We start from the raw sequence: 16311 nt of genomic DNA on the forward strand, positions 1-16311 counted from the left end.
GACAAAGATGGCCTAAAGGACATAAATAATGCATTGGGGGGAAAAGGTCTAAAAATGAAAATGTACTTATTGAAAATTAAGTATGATGACTGAAATTTAAACATGTGAGTTATCTAGTGGGTAAGTCACTAAAAGAGTGCCAAAGAGGTCTCTTATTGCAAAGACACATGAATGCAAGCCAAGAAAACAATGAAATGGTTAGTGCAATTGATAGTACACATAACATATTGGGAGCAATTAAGAAAAGAAATACAATAAAAGCAAATAAAAGGGGTGGAACCCCTTCCCTCGTGCCTAATGTGCTTAAAAAGGGTGAGGCTGACTCTAACCTAGGAAAACTCTAACATGGATGCATGAGGTTGGGGCTCACTAATGCAACTAGACTCTATAAGGCTTCGGCTCCCAAGCCTTCAGACCTAAAGGCAAAGGGTCATCACTCCCAAGGCCTTCGATCGGTGGCTCGAGTAATCCCTTAGGTAGCGCTATGGGCGCAGTGCATACCATCCGCCTACCCAAGGCAATCGATCCTAATCCTACAAGGAGGTGTGGGATTGTGCCCACGAAAAAGAAATAAAATGGGATAACAGTAAATAAACATGCACGTATGAAGTGTTCCCTATTTTGAGAGAAGGGGTTGAGAACCAACGCGAGGCTCTAAAGGTGACACACCCCCCCAAAATGCAATGCAAAGCGCGAGATAAAACAAGTAAAACATACATCCAAACAACCAACCATACATACGTGAGTGAGGGAGTAGTTTGATACGCGCGTGAGGCAAAAGGTCCTAAAATAGAAAATGCAACCCTAATATCCAAATGCTATGCATAATAAGGGTAGAAAACGGAAAAGAATGGCTAAATCAAATGTTTGGACCCACTTAGGAGGTCCCCAGTGGAGTCGCCAAACTGTCGCGCCCCACTTTTTGAAAGGTGTGAAAGTAGTGTGTGAGATATGTATGTGAACGTGTGTGAAAGTGAAAAATAAAAAGCCGTGGGATTGTGAAATGCGACGGTTTGGCCAAATAAAGTTCAAAAAGGGTTTTTTGGATGAAAAATGGAGTCGCCACTTGGTTTAGAATTAGGGTGTACCAAGTCACCCAAAAATGATTTTTGTTTTTGAACGAAAAAGTAAACAAACCCTTTTAAAGAACTTTTAGGTCTACGCAACCAAAGAAAGGGATCGGGGGTCACATTTGATAAGGGAGAAGGCAAAGGCAAAGCCTAAGGCACTCCCTTACCCTAACCAAAGCTAGTTGCGTGACTTAGCCCCACTTTTCCTAATTCTTCTACCCAAAATATGCGTTGCATGTTGGATATGACTAATGGATATGAAAAGGAAAGAAAAATGCAATTCTAAATCTAAAATGTCTCTTATGAGGCTTTTTGGTCCCAACCACATGAGTTGTGATGGCCAATAAGGAAAGCCCTCATAGAGCTCATGAACAATGCAAATGAAGACTCAAATATGAGTGTAAGTGTGCAAATGTAAGAAAAGTGCAAGTGTGCAAATGTAAGAAAAGTGCAAGTGTGCCAATTGAGAAAATAAAGGTGTTTGTGTGCTAATGGATGAAAATATGGTAGTATATACATATAAGTACGATTGTGTGCAATTTGTGAGGTAGAAAAAATAAATGATAAAAGAAGAAAAATGTGCAAACATAGCATGTGGATTGAGAAAAATATAAGTAGTGAAAGAATGTGGATAAAGAAAGTGAGGAAGTGATGTGATAAAATGAGAATGTATGAACCTAAAGGAATGCATCAAGTCGGGTACGGGAATGACTCCTAACTTCACGACTTTGATTTTCCCTTTGATTAGAAGGAAGAACTAGCGTGCTAAGGCTATTTTGTAGCCACACTCGCTCGTTTCCCTTATCGGAAGGGGACTCTCAAGCAAATGTACTCTATGACTAGCATGAGGATGCAAAAACCTAAAATGAAGGGGAAAGGATTGGAGGAGCATACCAAATGCTAGAAAACTAAGAAAAATGCATGAAATGTAGTGAAACATGCAATTATGAACTAGCGAGGGAGATCCCTAAGGGTCTAGCATTGGACTAGCCCATGTTTAGGAATTCCTACTAGCGTTGGACTAGTGGAATACGGGACAATGAGCCACAACTAGCGTTGGACTAGTGTGGTGACGTGCATTCATCCATCATATTCATTTACGACTATAGAAAGCAAGTAGACATGCAAATCACCTATAAACACGTAGCACATAACACTTAGCATGCTTGACTAAATGCAAGAACCTAATAAAGCAAATTAACACGGAGCAACAAAAACAACCAAGCTAGTGAACCTATTACATTGGCTAACTAAAACAAATGGGGAAGGGGAAAAGTTGAATAAAAATGCTCTCCAAACCCTATCTATTACAAGCCAAGAGGTGTACACATACCCCATAAATAAAGAATGAAAAAGACTTAATAAAGCAAAAGTAAATGAAATAAATGAAAGGAATTAAAGAAAAGCCAATAAAGCAAAGTAGACATGCAATTCTCACTTAGCACGTTGGATCACATTGGGGAGAGACGAAAAAGATAAAAGAAATTATACCTCCCCGTTTGTGATGCTAGTAAAGTGAACAAGACTTAACTTGGGCTAAAGTCACCAGAGAAAGAGATAACTTGAGATAAAACCCATCAAAGCAAGGGATTAATGCACCACTTTAATTAATGAATAATCACATGAAAATGGGGATAAGCAAGAAATTGAGTCAATCCAAGGCGTTTAAAGGAAGGTGAACAACCCGTGCAGCATTAAAACAAGTAATGACTTAAATGCGAAAACTAAAGACATTTAAGGGGTCAAATTGATTGAATTTTTCAATTGCTTGGGCCATAGTAAAACAAAGGGAGACTTGGTGGGCCAACGTGTAGTTTTAGAAAGTTATTTCATGCAATCTTCATGCAAGGACGTGAGAAACATTCTGCAATCAAGTTTCAGCAAGCTATGAAGCCTTCGGCAATTTCCAACTTTCTTGCTGCAGTTTCCTTAGCAATCTATTGAATACAGGTATTCATGCAATCAAATTAAATAACAAAAGGCTGATTGATTTGTTAACCAAACTGAAAATACTTGATCTTAGAGCCAAAAGAGAAACCACAGCATACATCCAGATAAGGCTTGCAACAAGCTAATGTTCATTTTCCAGCAAGCATTGAATCATGATTCAAGTGTTTTAGGAACTCAAACATGCAAACTGAAACCAATCTTCTACTGCCCCTTTCCACACAAGATTAACTAGCAAATTAGGATGGCCAAAGCTTGGTGAGTGGTTGCGGAGAAGAAAACAGCAAAGCAGATGCTGCAGCCTTTGCTCTGCTGCAAATTTTGCAGCTTCATACTCGCATGGATGAAATGCCGAAAACATTGTACAAAACTCATTATTTAGTCACCAAACTCACACACATCTCCCAAACATCAATTTTAGCAGGGAGGAAACAAAAGAAATGCAGCAAAGAAAGCATCAACATTCACTTAAGATGTTGAACCAAAACATTCGAGAAAACATCTCAACTCTCGGACCATGAAGCAAAGAAATAACTAGACATCTACACAGGGCGTTCCGAGACAACATCTAGCAATCATGAAGGCTTATACGCAAATATCAACCAAATATGAAATAAATCATAAGCTTCAAACAAGCCAAAACTTGAACAAGCAAAGGAAACAAATCTGTCCAGGCTGCTGCAACAACTCTTAATCACAAAAACATTCCAGAACCAGGCGACAGATTTGCTTGCTATATCACAACTGAATTCTACTTCAAAACATGGCTTTACCTCATGGCGTACATGCACACGGTATCCCAATCAAATAGCAACAAATCAAACACTTCAAACAATATGAAAACTTCAGCAGCCGAAAGTGCAGGCCTGCTGCCTTTTTATTTCCAAACTCAAATTTCAGACTCCAATACACGAAGTTTGGTCCTAACATTTCTCAATCCAACATTCAAACTTTAAAAGAAGTAACATAACACATAACTTTGACATCTAAACAAGTAAAAAAAAACATAGCATGGAAATAAGCAAATCTTGGAGAAAACTTTCAAATGTGTTCATGATATCCTAGCTAATCAACAAGCAAAAATCAGATTATTAAACCCGACAGCAATTTAACAGCCCAAAGAAAAGAAAAGCTGCTGCAACAAGCCAAAACATTCAAACTTGTTGCAGCAAAACTTCCAAACGGATTCCAAAGACTCTAACAGACCCAAGCTATGCAAATAGGGACCAAAGATACAGCCCTTGGCTCGCTAGATTGCAGAAAGCCATGATCTTCCAACCAAAAAGCAAACAAACTATCACACAAACGCTATCTTCAGCAACCGAAAAGAACAAAAACTAGCGTCAAAATTTTATTGCATTAGCAGGTCCCACGTCCAATATACGCTACTAACGTCACATAGACTAATTTGTACCAAAAAAATGTCTTAACAACTGAATTTCCTTGTAAAAATATCTCAAAAATTAATATAATAAAGAAAGGTATAGAAATTGTATGCAAGAAAATAAAATAATGACTAGAAAATAAAGAAATTTTTGGGTTCTCACAGTAGCAAAACTTCCTAACTTGATCGAGTAGAACTTGGGGCACGGAGGAAGTGAGCCTTTCTTTGTATACAAGATTGGTTGTATTTCATCAACTTGAAGAAACTTGTTTGAATTGATTTTCAAGCTCAAGAGGAGCTTGGTAGTCAATTGGTCAATTCCTTTCTTCTTATTTACTTATTGTTATCTTGTGATCTTTAAATTGCTTATATCCTCTACTTCTCTCAAGTGATATATTGTTCATTCATTGATTGATTCATCGTGTGATCATTTAGAAAAGAGGGTAAATTTCATATTGAGCAAAAAGTGCCCATAACTTGATTAGCTTTTTAATCAATCTAATTCACCCCTCTCTTAGGTTATTTTCGATCCTTACAATTGGTATCAAAACTTGGTCTCCTAGAGATTAAGTTCAATCGATTTAGGAGTAAAGATGACAACTAACAATGCCATATTTTTTGAAGGACAATCTGTCATTAGACCACCTATGTTTAATGGGTCCAATTACATGAGTTGGAAAGAAATAATGATTATTTTCTTGCAATTTATTGATATTGAACTGTGATTTATTATTAATGAAGGTCCATATGATGCCTCTATAATAGATGAAATTACTCATAGACCAAAATTAAAAATCAGAAATGAATTGACTGGTAATGATAGAACCTACCTTACCTTAAATGCAAAGATCATGAATGTGTTGTATAGTGCTTTAAATTCAAATGAATACATTAGGGTCAAAGGTTGTAAGTCGACTAAAGAGATTTGAGACAAACTGAGAGAAATTCATGAAGGGAGTGAGAATATAAGAGAACAAAAGAAATCTATCTTAGTTACCAAGTATAAATTATTTAAGATGGAACTTTATGAAAATATTGACAAAATGTATTGTAGATTCAATGATCTCATTAAGAAGTTAGAAGTGTTAGAAAAGAAATACTCCTTAGGAGAGAAAAACAGAAAAATCTTGAATACTTTGTCCAAAAATTGAAAAAGTAAAGTGACTGCCATTGAAGAGGTTAAATATTTGAATTCTATGCCTATTGAATCTCTTATAAATTCTCTAACCTCTTATGAGTTGAAACTTAAGATTAAGGTCCAAGAAGAAGAAGATGCAAAGGTAAGAAAGAACATTGCTCTAAAAGCATCTCAAGATGAAAATGACTTGATCTCATTAGATGAAGAAGATTTGGATGTTGATGACAATGATCTTGTTCTCATCACAAAAAGTTTCAAAAGAATCCTCAACAAAAGAAGATTAAAAAAAGAAGGACCTAGCAATTCAAATTCCAATCAATTCAACAATGCAAGAAATAAAGAAAAGTTAGAGGCCAACAAAAAGTAAGGTGACAAATGCTATGAATGCGGCCAATTTGGATACTACATGAGTGAGTGTCCAATGAAAAAGAAGAAAGAAGAAAAAAAATCAAGATTAAAAAACTTTTAATTCACATGAAATGAGTGCAACTCTGATGGTGAAATTGAAAAGGAAGAAGAATCTGCTCAATTGGCTTTTATGGCCATTGGAGATAATGAGGTAACAACTTTTAACCCTTAATTTGAAAGTGATGATGAAACAGATGATAATTTTGAATTTTTCATTGAAAAATTGCATGATAGTTTGAAAAAATCTTATACTAGAAACAAGGAATTAAAACACAAAATTAATTTTTTTCTTCAGGATAATACACGTATTTTTCAAGAAAATAAGAAACTGAAAACTAAAAATGATTTCTTGAAAAAGAATGAGATTGATTTACAAAATAAATTTGATAGAAAAACAAGACTTTGTGAAATGTTCAAAGAGGAACAATTGATTTGAAAAGAAGAATGGATAATTTAAAATGAATTTCTGCAATATAAGAAACAAAATTGCTTTCAAGAAAATGAAACAATACCTCATCTTGACACTTATGAGAAGAAGATGTAAATGATTTTGCTGTTTATAAGAGAACAGAAATAAGATTTATTAAACCTATTTATGCAAATAACTCGTTAGCTATGTGTAATTTTTATTGTCAAAAAGGTCATATGAAAAGCAATTGTTATGTGAGGAAGAACATGAAAAGAGACATGAAATGCATATAGATAGTTAGACATGATACTAACTCTCAAGAATCCAAAAATTAAAGGGTACCAAATATTTGTTTCTGAACTCTTAAGTAGGTGAATTTGGTGAACATCATTAAGAAATTAAAATAGTTCATAGACAGTAAATATTCAAAACACATGACCGGTGATCCATCACATTTCATCAAAGTCAAACCAAAATCTATTGGCAAGTGACATTTGGAGATGACATGAAAATTAAAACAATTCGAATAGGAGATATTGGTAAGATTAGTGAGATTGTTGTGCATAATGTTCTTTTGTAATTTTTTTTTGATATTTCTGATATTTTGAACTGAGTTTTCCTTGATGTTTTTGAGTATTACTGAATTTTTATGATGACAAAGGGGGGAGAAAAGAATAATGCTGATCTAATGATGCTGATCTAATATTGATTTGTTTTGATAATTATTTTGATTGTTATTTCTTTGTTTGGTACTTCTTTTAGTATGAATTTTCTATTTTTGGCTGATGATTGCTGAATGTTGGTATGTTGGTGATTGCTGAACTCTGGTATCATTTTTCTATTTTTGTTTGGAACATTGTATTCTCTGTTATTGTTGTTGGATTATGATTGCTGATTTTTACTCCCATCTTATGATAATAAAAAGGGGGAGAAGTGGATGCTATGTATAAGGGAGAGTTATTCTGAGATTATAAGTTTGACACTTCAAAATTTTGGATGCAATGAGTAAGAGGGGGCTTATGCTATATTTTTTTTTTCTTTCTTCCATCCATTGCTTTGTCATCATCAAAAAGGAGGAGAATATTGATCTTGATCCCTAACTTTTGATTATTACAAAACAATTGGATGATACTAATATCTTTTCAAGAAATACTTTCAACTACGAAGTAAATCTGATTCAAATATCAAGAGCTTTTGAAAGAGATAAAGGAAGTTGAAAACTATCAGACGCTCACGAAGACGATATCGGACGTCCGATAAACAATGCAACTCTTCGAACGCATGAAGAACTCCATCACTGGATGTCCGAAAGAATTAAGATATTCCCTCTAATTCACTGATTTCATTCGGACGCAAAGTAATAGAGCACCGGACGTTAGATAAACAATGCGGCACTTCGGACGCAAAGCATTAGAGGTACCAGAAGTTCGAAATAACTAAAGAAGATTTCTCACATTTATTATCTGCTTTCGGACGCAAGCATCAGAGACTTCGGACGTTCGAAAGAATTAAAGAAGTTTCCTCAAACTCACTGCCTGCTGTCGGACGCTTGTATCGATAGTATCGACAGTCCGATACTCCCAACAGCTAGTTGACTTTTCAACTACTTTCTATCCGTTGGAAGCATTAATGAAGCACTTTTTTGGTCCTATATAAATAGTGCATGATCAGAATCTTCAAACAACTTTTGCACATTGAAGATACAAAAGATATAGATTAGTTTTAGTGAGAAAACACTCTCCAAGAAAGATTTGTAGTTTTGGTGGAGTGAAATTCATTGTAAACTTTTCATTTGTGAGTGAATACTTCAATAATGTAGCTTTGTGAAGGTTGTCTTGAGGGATAGTAAAACTTTCTAATTTGACCAAGTGGAGCTTAGGGCAAGGAGGAAGTGTGCCTTCCTTTATACACAGGATTGATTGTATTTTATCAATTTAAAAAAACTTGTTTGAATTGATTTTCAAACTCAAGAGGAGTTTGGTAGTCAATTAGTTTGCAATTCCTTTTTTCTTATTTACTTATTGTTATCTTATGATTTTTAAATTGCTTATATCTTCTACTTCTCTCAAGCAATTTATTGTTCATTCATTATGTGATCATTTAGAAAAGAGGGTAAATTTCATATTGAGCAAAAAGTGCCCATAACTTGATTAACTTTTTAATCAACCTAATTCAACCCCCTCTTAGGTTGTTTTCGATCCTTCCAACCTAATACTCACTCTTATTCACCAAATTTAGTGCACACACCTCACTAATCGATCACATTGTCAAAATACACAAAAACTCTAATTTACTCTAATTTTAAAAGTAAAAATAAAACTCTTGACTCAACTAATGAAATCACCATGAAATTTAGGGCTAGTAAATAATTAAATAGTCAAAATAAAGAAATCTAGAAGGAAATATAAATTAATTTTTCAAAAATAGGAGAAAATTCTAAAGGAATTTTTGGGTCCTCACACTCTCTCCCCCTTAAGAAAATTTCATTCTTGAAATTTTTACCTTCCATCGTCTCAGATGACTACGGAGCCTGTTGCTTGTCTAAGGCATATACCCTTGCTGGAACTTTCGATCGGTTCCCTTTTTCATTAGCTTCTCTAGGTTTGGTACTATCTACTTGTTGAATATTATTCCCTCATGGCTGCTTTTTCGGACAGTTGTTAATTTGATGATCGCTACTCCCACAAATCAAATACTTTCGCCCTTTTACCCAGCATTCATTCTCAGTATGATTTGTCTTCCCACAATATCCACAAGCCAAACGAGGAGCCGCCATTTGACCTTTTCGAGAAATTTTCTCTTGTTGCCCTTTTCTATTTGAACTCCTCTTGAAGAATCTCCTTCTAATTGTGCTAATGTCCGTGGTGGGTAGTGCGGAAAGTCCGCTCTTCTTATTTTAGAAGGCATTACATTTTTTCTAAATTTCTCAGGTGTACTATTAGGTGCACTCCTTTTTCGTGCTTGAAAAGTTTTTACTTGTGCCTTTGCGTTCTCGATCTTTTGGGCCTGCTCAAGAGTTTCAATAAAAGTATTAAATTGAGTTGCTGCTAAAGTTTCTTGGATCTCCAGATTCAATTCCTGTATAAATCGTCTCACTCTCCTCTACTCCGTAACCACCAATTCCAGAGCAAATTTGGACAGTTTAGTGAATTGTGTTTCATATTCAGTCACGCTTAGGGTTCCTTGGCGTAATCTAATGAAATCATCATCTCTTTTTTCTTGGACCAGAGGTGGGAAGTATTTCTTATTAAATTCTCTCATAAAATTTACTCAATTCCATGCCATCGGTTCTATCTCCCACTTTACCCTAATAACATTCCACCATATCCTAACTGGTCCTTCAAATTGAAAGACGGCAAAAGCCACTTGTCTTTCCTGCGCATAATGCAAGGCTACAAAAATATTTATCATTACTTCCAACCAATTTTCAGCTACTTCCGGGTCAAACCCTCCAAAGAATTTCTGTGAGCACTCGAATTTTTACTTACTTTTAATTCTATTTTATTGACTTATTTAATTACTTATTCACCCATTTTCTCTGAATAATTTATTTCAATCATTTTAAATCTATTTACATGGAACAATGTCTCATTTATATTTTTAAAACGTCCCATTAGTAAATTTAATTTTTCTGCGACTCGTTTAATAAGTAATAGCGAATACACATTTTTTAAGACAATATTCGATCCGAGAGTGCAATAATCTTGAAAAATTAAGAATGATCAATAGTAGGCTAAGAAAAGTTAATTGAGGGATTAGATATGAGTGAATTAAAATTTAGCTTTTATGGCACGCACGTCGATAGTTTCTCGAAAGTCGCATCGGTATGACTAATTGGAGATTTGAGAATTTAATACTAGACTCGTAAGTATGAGTAATTACAGTGTTAAAGGAATTACCCTGAAGAATTAGTGAATAAATGTACCAAACAAGAGAAAGTGGTGGTACGAAACCCTATTTGAGACACTATTAAGAGTTGACTTTTGGTACAACTTTAAGTTAGCTTCCTCAACACATTTCTTCATTCTTTCTCTCCAAGAATCAAACCACAAAACCCTCTCTCACTCCCTCATTCTCGGCCGACCAAGAGGAAAGAAAAGGAACAAAAGAAAACTTCAACTTTTGCTCCAAGTTTGCTTGCTTTTCTTCATCCAACTTCCGAATCTCTTGGAATTTCACTCTAATAAGAAGAAAGGTGAAAGTGTGAGGTGTTGCTTGGTGATATTTTGGTGAAAAAATCTGATTTTCATCTAGGGTGAAGGAGTAATTCTCTTCATCTCTTTAATCTTTCCATTTATAAAAGGATTAGTGGTTAGTTTTCATAAGTTTGCAACCCTAATTGCGTTCATAGGCTAGCGACTTGAGAAAACATTTATCTTGCTTTAAATCCTAGGCTAGATGTCTTGAGTAGACCTTAAGGCAGCTGACTTGAGGATACATTGCTTGATTGTGGTTGTTTATGTGATTTATAGCTTGATTATGGTTTGATAGTGGTGACGAAGTGGAAGAAACCGTGAGGAAGAGAGCTAGCCGAAATTTTGTTTTGATATCCTATTTTAAATTCGAAATTTTGATGCTTATATAGCTGCTAAATTGATTGATATATGTTGTATTATGTGTGTAGAAAATGTCTTTCAAAAATCATGTTAATTAGTTGTATAAAACCTGAGTTTTGGAAAAGTTCGAAATTTGGAAATTTGCTAGCAGGATGGCCAACCAGTGGTTCTTTGTTTGAACATAACTCTTTGAAAAAAAGTTAAAATTAAGTGGGGTTTGCGGCATTCAGAACTAGACGTTTAGAGCTTTCAAACGGTATAAAAATCCCCTGCTAGTTCGTTTTGAGGAAACCGTAGCATATCAGCAAAGTAGACTGTCCTGTTATGGCTGTCTGTCTGAGAGAAACCGAGAAGCTGCATCTTGTGGCTCGTTTTTGTTACACTTGTGAAAAGATTTTTAAACGATATCTTGTGATGAAATGTAGAATTTTGAACATAGTTTCTAACGCCATAAACCATTCTCAATTTGGACTTGTGTAGAGTCAGATATGGTCTGATTTCCAAACTATGTCAAAGCTGATAACTGGAAACTTTTCCCTTCCCTGCTGATCGAATGGTCAATTATATTTTGGGGTGTTTTATTTCGAAAATTTTAGTGTCATTTACCCTTCAATTGCTCATTAAATGTTCTGGAACCTTGGTTTCAAAAATTGGAGCGAATTGGGGCTGATTTTGTTGGACAAAATTTTTGAAAAGAAAGAAAGATAGGGTTGGCAGATTAGCTTTGAAGAATTTCACAAACTTTGGTTGTTTCGTTAGCTGCCTTCCCGTGCGATTTTTTGCCTAAATTTTGAGAGAGAGGTAGTCCGCATATGGAAGTTTAAGTGTACCAAATTTGGCATAATTTCAATATCATTTCGAGGCGCAAATAATGCCCCAAATATTGCTCTTCAATCTGGAAATCCACTAATCAGGTTGCAAAAATCAGCCGACTTCAAATTGTTATATCTTGTTGCTCAAAACTTCTAATTTAGTTCCGCTTGTTATGTTTGAAACTTGGTTTGAAACTCTTATTGTGTTATAAATTTCAGAGGCTGATTCACTTTTTGTGAATTTTACCGAATTTCCAAACATTACTGAAAACCAAGATTGGTTCTGTCTTGTCTTCTTGAAACTGCAACTTTAACCTGAAATTTGAATGCTTTCTGGTTGAAATCTTGAAAAAGTGTCTTCTGAGAAATTTTAGTATTTTAATCTAGTTTCCAACGGTATAAAGTTTTACATTTTTGGACATACGAAACTCAAGATCTAATTTTGTAAATTTTATCGCGTAAAGCGAAAAATTTCCGATTTCATAGAAAATGAGCTTTTAAGAACTTTTCACTTTCTTTCGATATTGATAGTTCGTTTTAAACCCGACTTCATGGAGGATACAAGTTTCCCTTGTGACTTTAAATCCTTACTTTTAAATCTCGATTTTTGATGGATTAAAACTCTTCTATGACATTGTCTTAAATTTTAACCAAGTGTACTTCTTCCTTGTATGATAAGTGGACGTGAGTATATGTGAGTGATGGTTGATCACTATTTCTTCAGACGCTCAAAAGGATATTGAAGGAAACCTCGGAGTGGACAACTAAAGACTTTATTTGCTCACTTACTTTTGACTTGGTAAGTGTCAAGTGCATGATTTGTTGCATAATACTTGAAATACTTCTTGTTAAATATGTGAATTATACTTGTCAAGACGAGTGTGTACTTTATCGCACTTGTTCTCTTTTACTTGATTAGACAGTTAACGTGCTCATACTTGAAAATTATACTTATGTTGATTCAATGTCGATTGGGGTAAATCTCATCGACTTATACTCATAATCGTGGGGAACGCCCAAACTCATTGGCCGACCTTACGACTCGAGCCGGCATAGATTTGGTCGAGAAGTTTGGTGAGTCATGAAAAAATCATAAGTTTGATCTATTTGAGAGATCTTGCTGAGCATACTCGCATAGTATTTCCATGATATATTCGAGTAATATCAAAATTTTTATCGTTCGTGCCCGGTTAGGGGTGCAACGATGGATGAAATTTGGTGAAAGTGAAATCTACGGATTTGTACTTATTCGGTTGATGGAAAGTCAACGTGGAATATTTTGATCAAAACCTTGGTCAAGCTGCGTGGATTTAGCTCCTGAGAGCTATAGTATCCTTAATTGTTTCTGCCTACTTTTTCTACTTGAAATGTTAATTATTTGAAACTGCTAGTTTTACTATTGTCTCAATCTTTCTCGTTCATGCTATCTTTTATTTGCTCTATTATGTGCTTGCATGTTTTTTCTTGGTCTCACTGAACGTTAACTCACCCCATTAGTTTATTGTCCTTAACAGGAGCTCGGAATGGAAAGATTTTGGAGAAGCCAATCTGATTACTTTTTATTAGTATTTTGGATGTAATCGATTAGTCGACTTATGGTAGTTGTGTTTTGGAAAAAATTGATGTACTTTTGATAACTTGTGATGTAAGATTTGAATGTTTAATTAAGGAAGTGACTTTTCTTTACTTCGACTTTTATTACTGGTTGTTTACACTTAAATTTGAATTGGATTCGGATCGAGTTCTGGCGAGAGTTAGGCAGGCGTTCCGCTGATACCCTTGGATTCGCCCTAGGGAGAAGTGGGAGCGTCACAGTTGGTATCAGAGTTTAGGTTTCAGATCTTTGTAGTGTATCTTAGACTTGAAGTTTATACCGGACTGTGCGATTAACTTGAATATTACGTAAACCAGGGAACCTACTGTATTCTAGTGGTTAAAGAGAATGGGTACTTGAGAGTTTCTTATATGACATTGGTGGAAAAGAGTCTAGATTTAGAGATTTATTTGGAAGATGTTTTAGAGGTTTTACTCTTGACAATAGGAATGAGATAACTTAGTTATACCTTAAGTTGATGTTTGAGTGAATTAGTGACCTTAAGTTCTTACCTTGAGTTTTGTGGTTGTATTATAGGAATGGAGAACGGTAATGGATGTCATACTGCTACTGGTAATGGAGCAGCTAATGGTCATGAGGAGCCTCTTAGTCCTATCCGGTATCGAGTATTGGGTGGAAGGCCCCGTGTCCGATACTCGCATTCCACTAGTTTTCCTCATTATCCTTGTAGGGAGACACATGCCTACTCTAATGATCTTGTATTGTCCATTGACAATGAGCGCTGGCAGTTGGTGGTTACTAATCGGGCCTTAATTCAGGAGATTGAGGAACTGACCGCTATGGTGGATGCCCAGGGTGCTAGGATCGTAGAACTCGAGGGGACAGTGATAGATGAGCGAATTAAAGTTGAGGCTGCTTGTGACGAGTTTCAGAGAATTAGGGCTCGACTGGTTAGGGTAGTCGAGAAGGTCTGGGATAGGGCCGCAGTGATTTTAGCTGATACTACCATGTTGATAGAGGAGGTGATGGACGCCGTCGAGAGATCGGCTCGTGAGGGCACTCCTAATGAGGAGCCTTTCAAGGAGAACTCGGAGGAGGAGGTCCAAGCTAACAGTTCGGATGCGAACTAGGTTAGGATTAATGAATCTTTTGAGCTTTGTGACTAGGATTAGTTGGGGTGATGCTTGTAAAGCTCTTGACTTTTACAGCATGACTAATTGTACTTTTATGGCATATGTGTGCTATATTTTTGTAATTGTCCCATGACTTATTGATTATGTATGAACTTTAAAATGTTAATAAATGTCAGTTATCATTATTTCAAATGTTTTTCAAATTGGCTTGTACTTTAAGTATTTTCTAGCGTAATTATTTCATTTCTTACATTTAGATATAATTGAGATCATGGATGGCCGAAAAAGTGGTAGGGACTGAGGGTGCGGGTTAGACAACCCTAAGCTTAAGGAGATGAGCAAGGATTGGCAACTGGACCGAGCCAATGGCAAATGAACGAGGGGAATAACCAAGTGGCTACTGCCATTAACCGAATGACAGATATTTTAGAGAGGTTAGCAGAGCGACAGGGTCCCGGACCTATTAACCAACCCGAGGCTCAAGATAGAGGGGAGGATAGAGTCTTGGAGAGATTTTTGAAATTTGACCCGCCTAAGTTTATTGAGGGACCTGACCCAGAGTTAGCAGAAAACTGGATGGAGAGAATGACTAATATATTTGCCGCCTTAAATTATACTGAGGAGAGACGAGTGACGTTTGCTGCCTTTCAAATTGAGAGTGCGACACTTGCTTGGTGGGATGTGATAAGGGGAAAATGGAAAAGAGTGCAAATCCCTTGGACTTGGGAAAACTTTATAAGGGAGTTTAATGAAAAGTTTCTTCCACCTTTGATTCAAGAGAAACGGGAGGATGAATTCATAAAGTTGAGACAGGGGGCTTCTAGCATGGCTGATTATAAGGAGCGATTTACTAAACTTTCTAAGTACCCTCCGAAATTGGTGGCTATTGAGCGGAGAAGGATAAGGCGTATTGTACAAGGACTTAATGTGGAGATTCAAGAGGAATTAGCAGCAACCCAAATTTCTACGTTCACTGAAACCTTAGAGAAAGCTCAGAGAGTTGAAAGTACAAGACTGTAAATTAGAGACTTTCATGCCAAGAAAAGGGACACTCCTAGTAACCCTTCTGAACAAGCGGATAAGGGTGTCCCACCTTTCAAAAAGGAAAAAGGAACGGGAGGAGTAGAGATATCTAGCACATCAAAAGGGACTCAATCAAGAGGAGGTCACAATGGACGAGATCAATCGAGAGGGACACCTCCAAGTGGTCAGGCTGTAGCTCTTCAAGTTATTTGTGGTTATTGTAGTAAGGCCAACCATACAGAGAATGAGTGCTGGAGGAAATCGGAAAAGTGTTGTATTGTGGCAGTACCGAGCATCAGCTCTCGAGATGTCCAAGTGTACCAAAAGGAGGAGGTAGTACTCAAAAATCAGAGAATTCAGCATCTAAACAATTTAGTGCTGGAGGAAGTCGACCTAAGGCGTCGGTTAGGGTTTATGCATAAAACCATCAACAGGTTTCCAATTCCACTAAGGTCGTTGAAGGTATGATTCTTGTTTTCTATTGTTTAGCTAAGGTTCGAAGTGACCTTGGTACGACACACTGTTTTGCAAACCCTAGATTTATGAGTGAGGTAGACGTGAGGCTGATTAAGTTACCCTATGACTTGAAAGTTAGAACGCCCTGGAGATCAAAGTTTGATCGCTAATTGGGTGGATAGAAATTGTGAGATATGGGTTGGAGAGTGTAAGTTGTTGATCGATTTGATAAGCCTAACTATTAAGAGACATGATGTTATCCTAGATGTGAATTTCGAGAACGAAATTCCTTTTAAGGAGGGAAGGATGTGAGGACCCGAATTTTTACTTACTTTTAATTCTATTTTACTGGTTTATTTAATTACTTACTTACCCGTTTCTTCCGAATAATTTATTTCAATCATTTTAAATCTATTTACA

General features: G+C 36.1%; 1 protein-coding gene across 1 annotated transcript; it reads left to right on the forward strand.

Annotated features, from left to right (window-relative positions):
- The first annotated feature begins 14826 nt into the window (after positions 1-14826).
- LOC113704717 (uncharacterized) lies at positions 14827-15432 on the forward strand. The gene has a single exon (XM_027226593.2). It carries the CDS (start codon positions 14827-14829, stop codon positions 15430-15432), a length of 606 nt encoding a protein of 201 aa, XP_027082394.2.
- Positions 15433-16311: the final 879 nt, after the last annotated feature.

Source organism: Coffea arabica, chromosome 8e (genome assembly GCF_036785885.1).
Source record: "Coffea arabica cultivar ET-39 chromosome 8e, Coffea Arabica ET-39 HiFi, whole genome shotgun sequence".
Classification (NCBI taxonomy): Eukaryota; Viridiplantae; Streptophyta; class Magnoliopsida; order Gentianales; family Rubiaceae; genus Coffea; species Coffea arabica.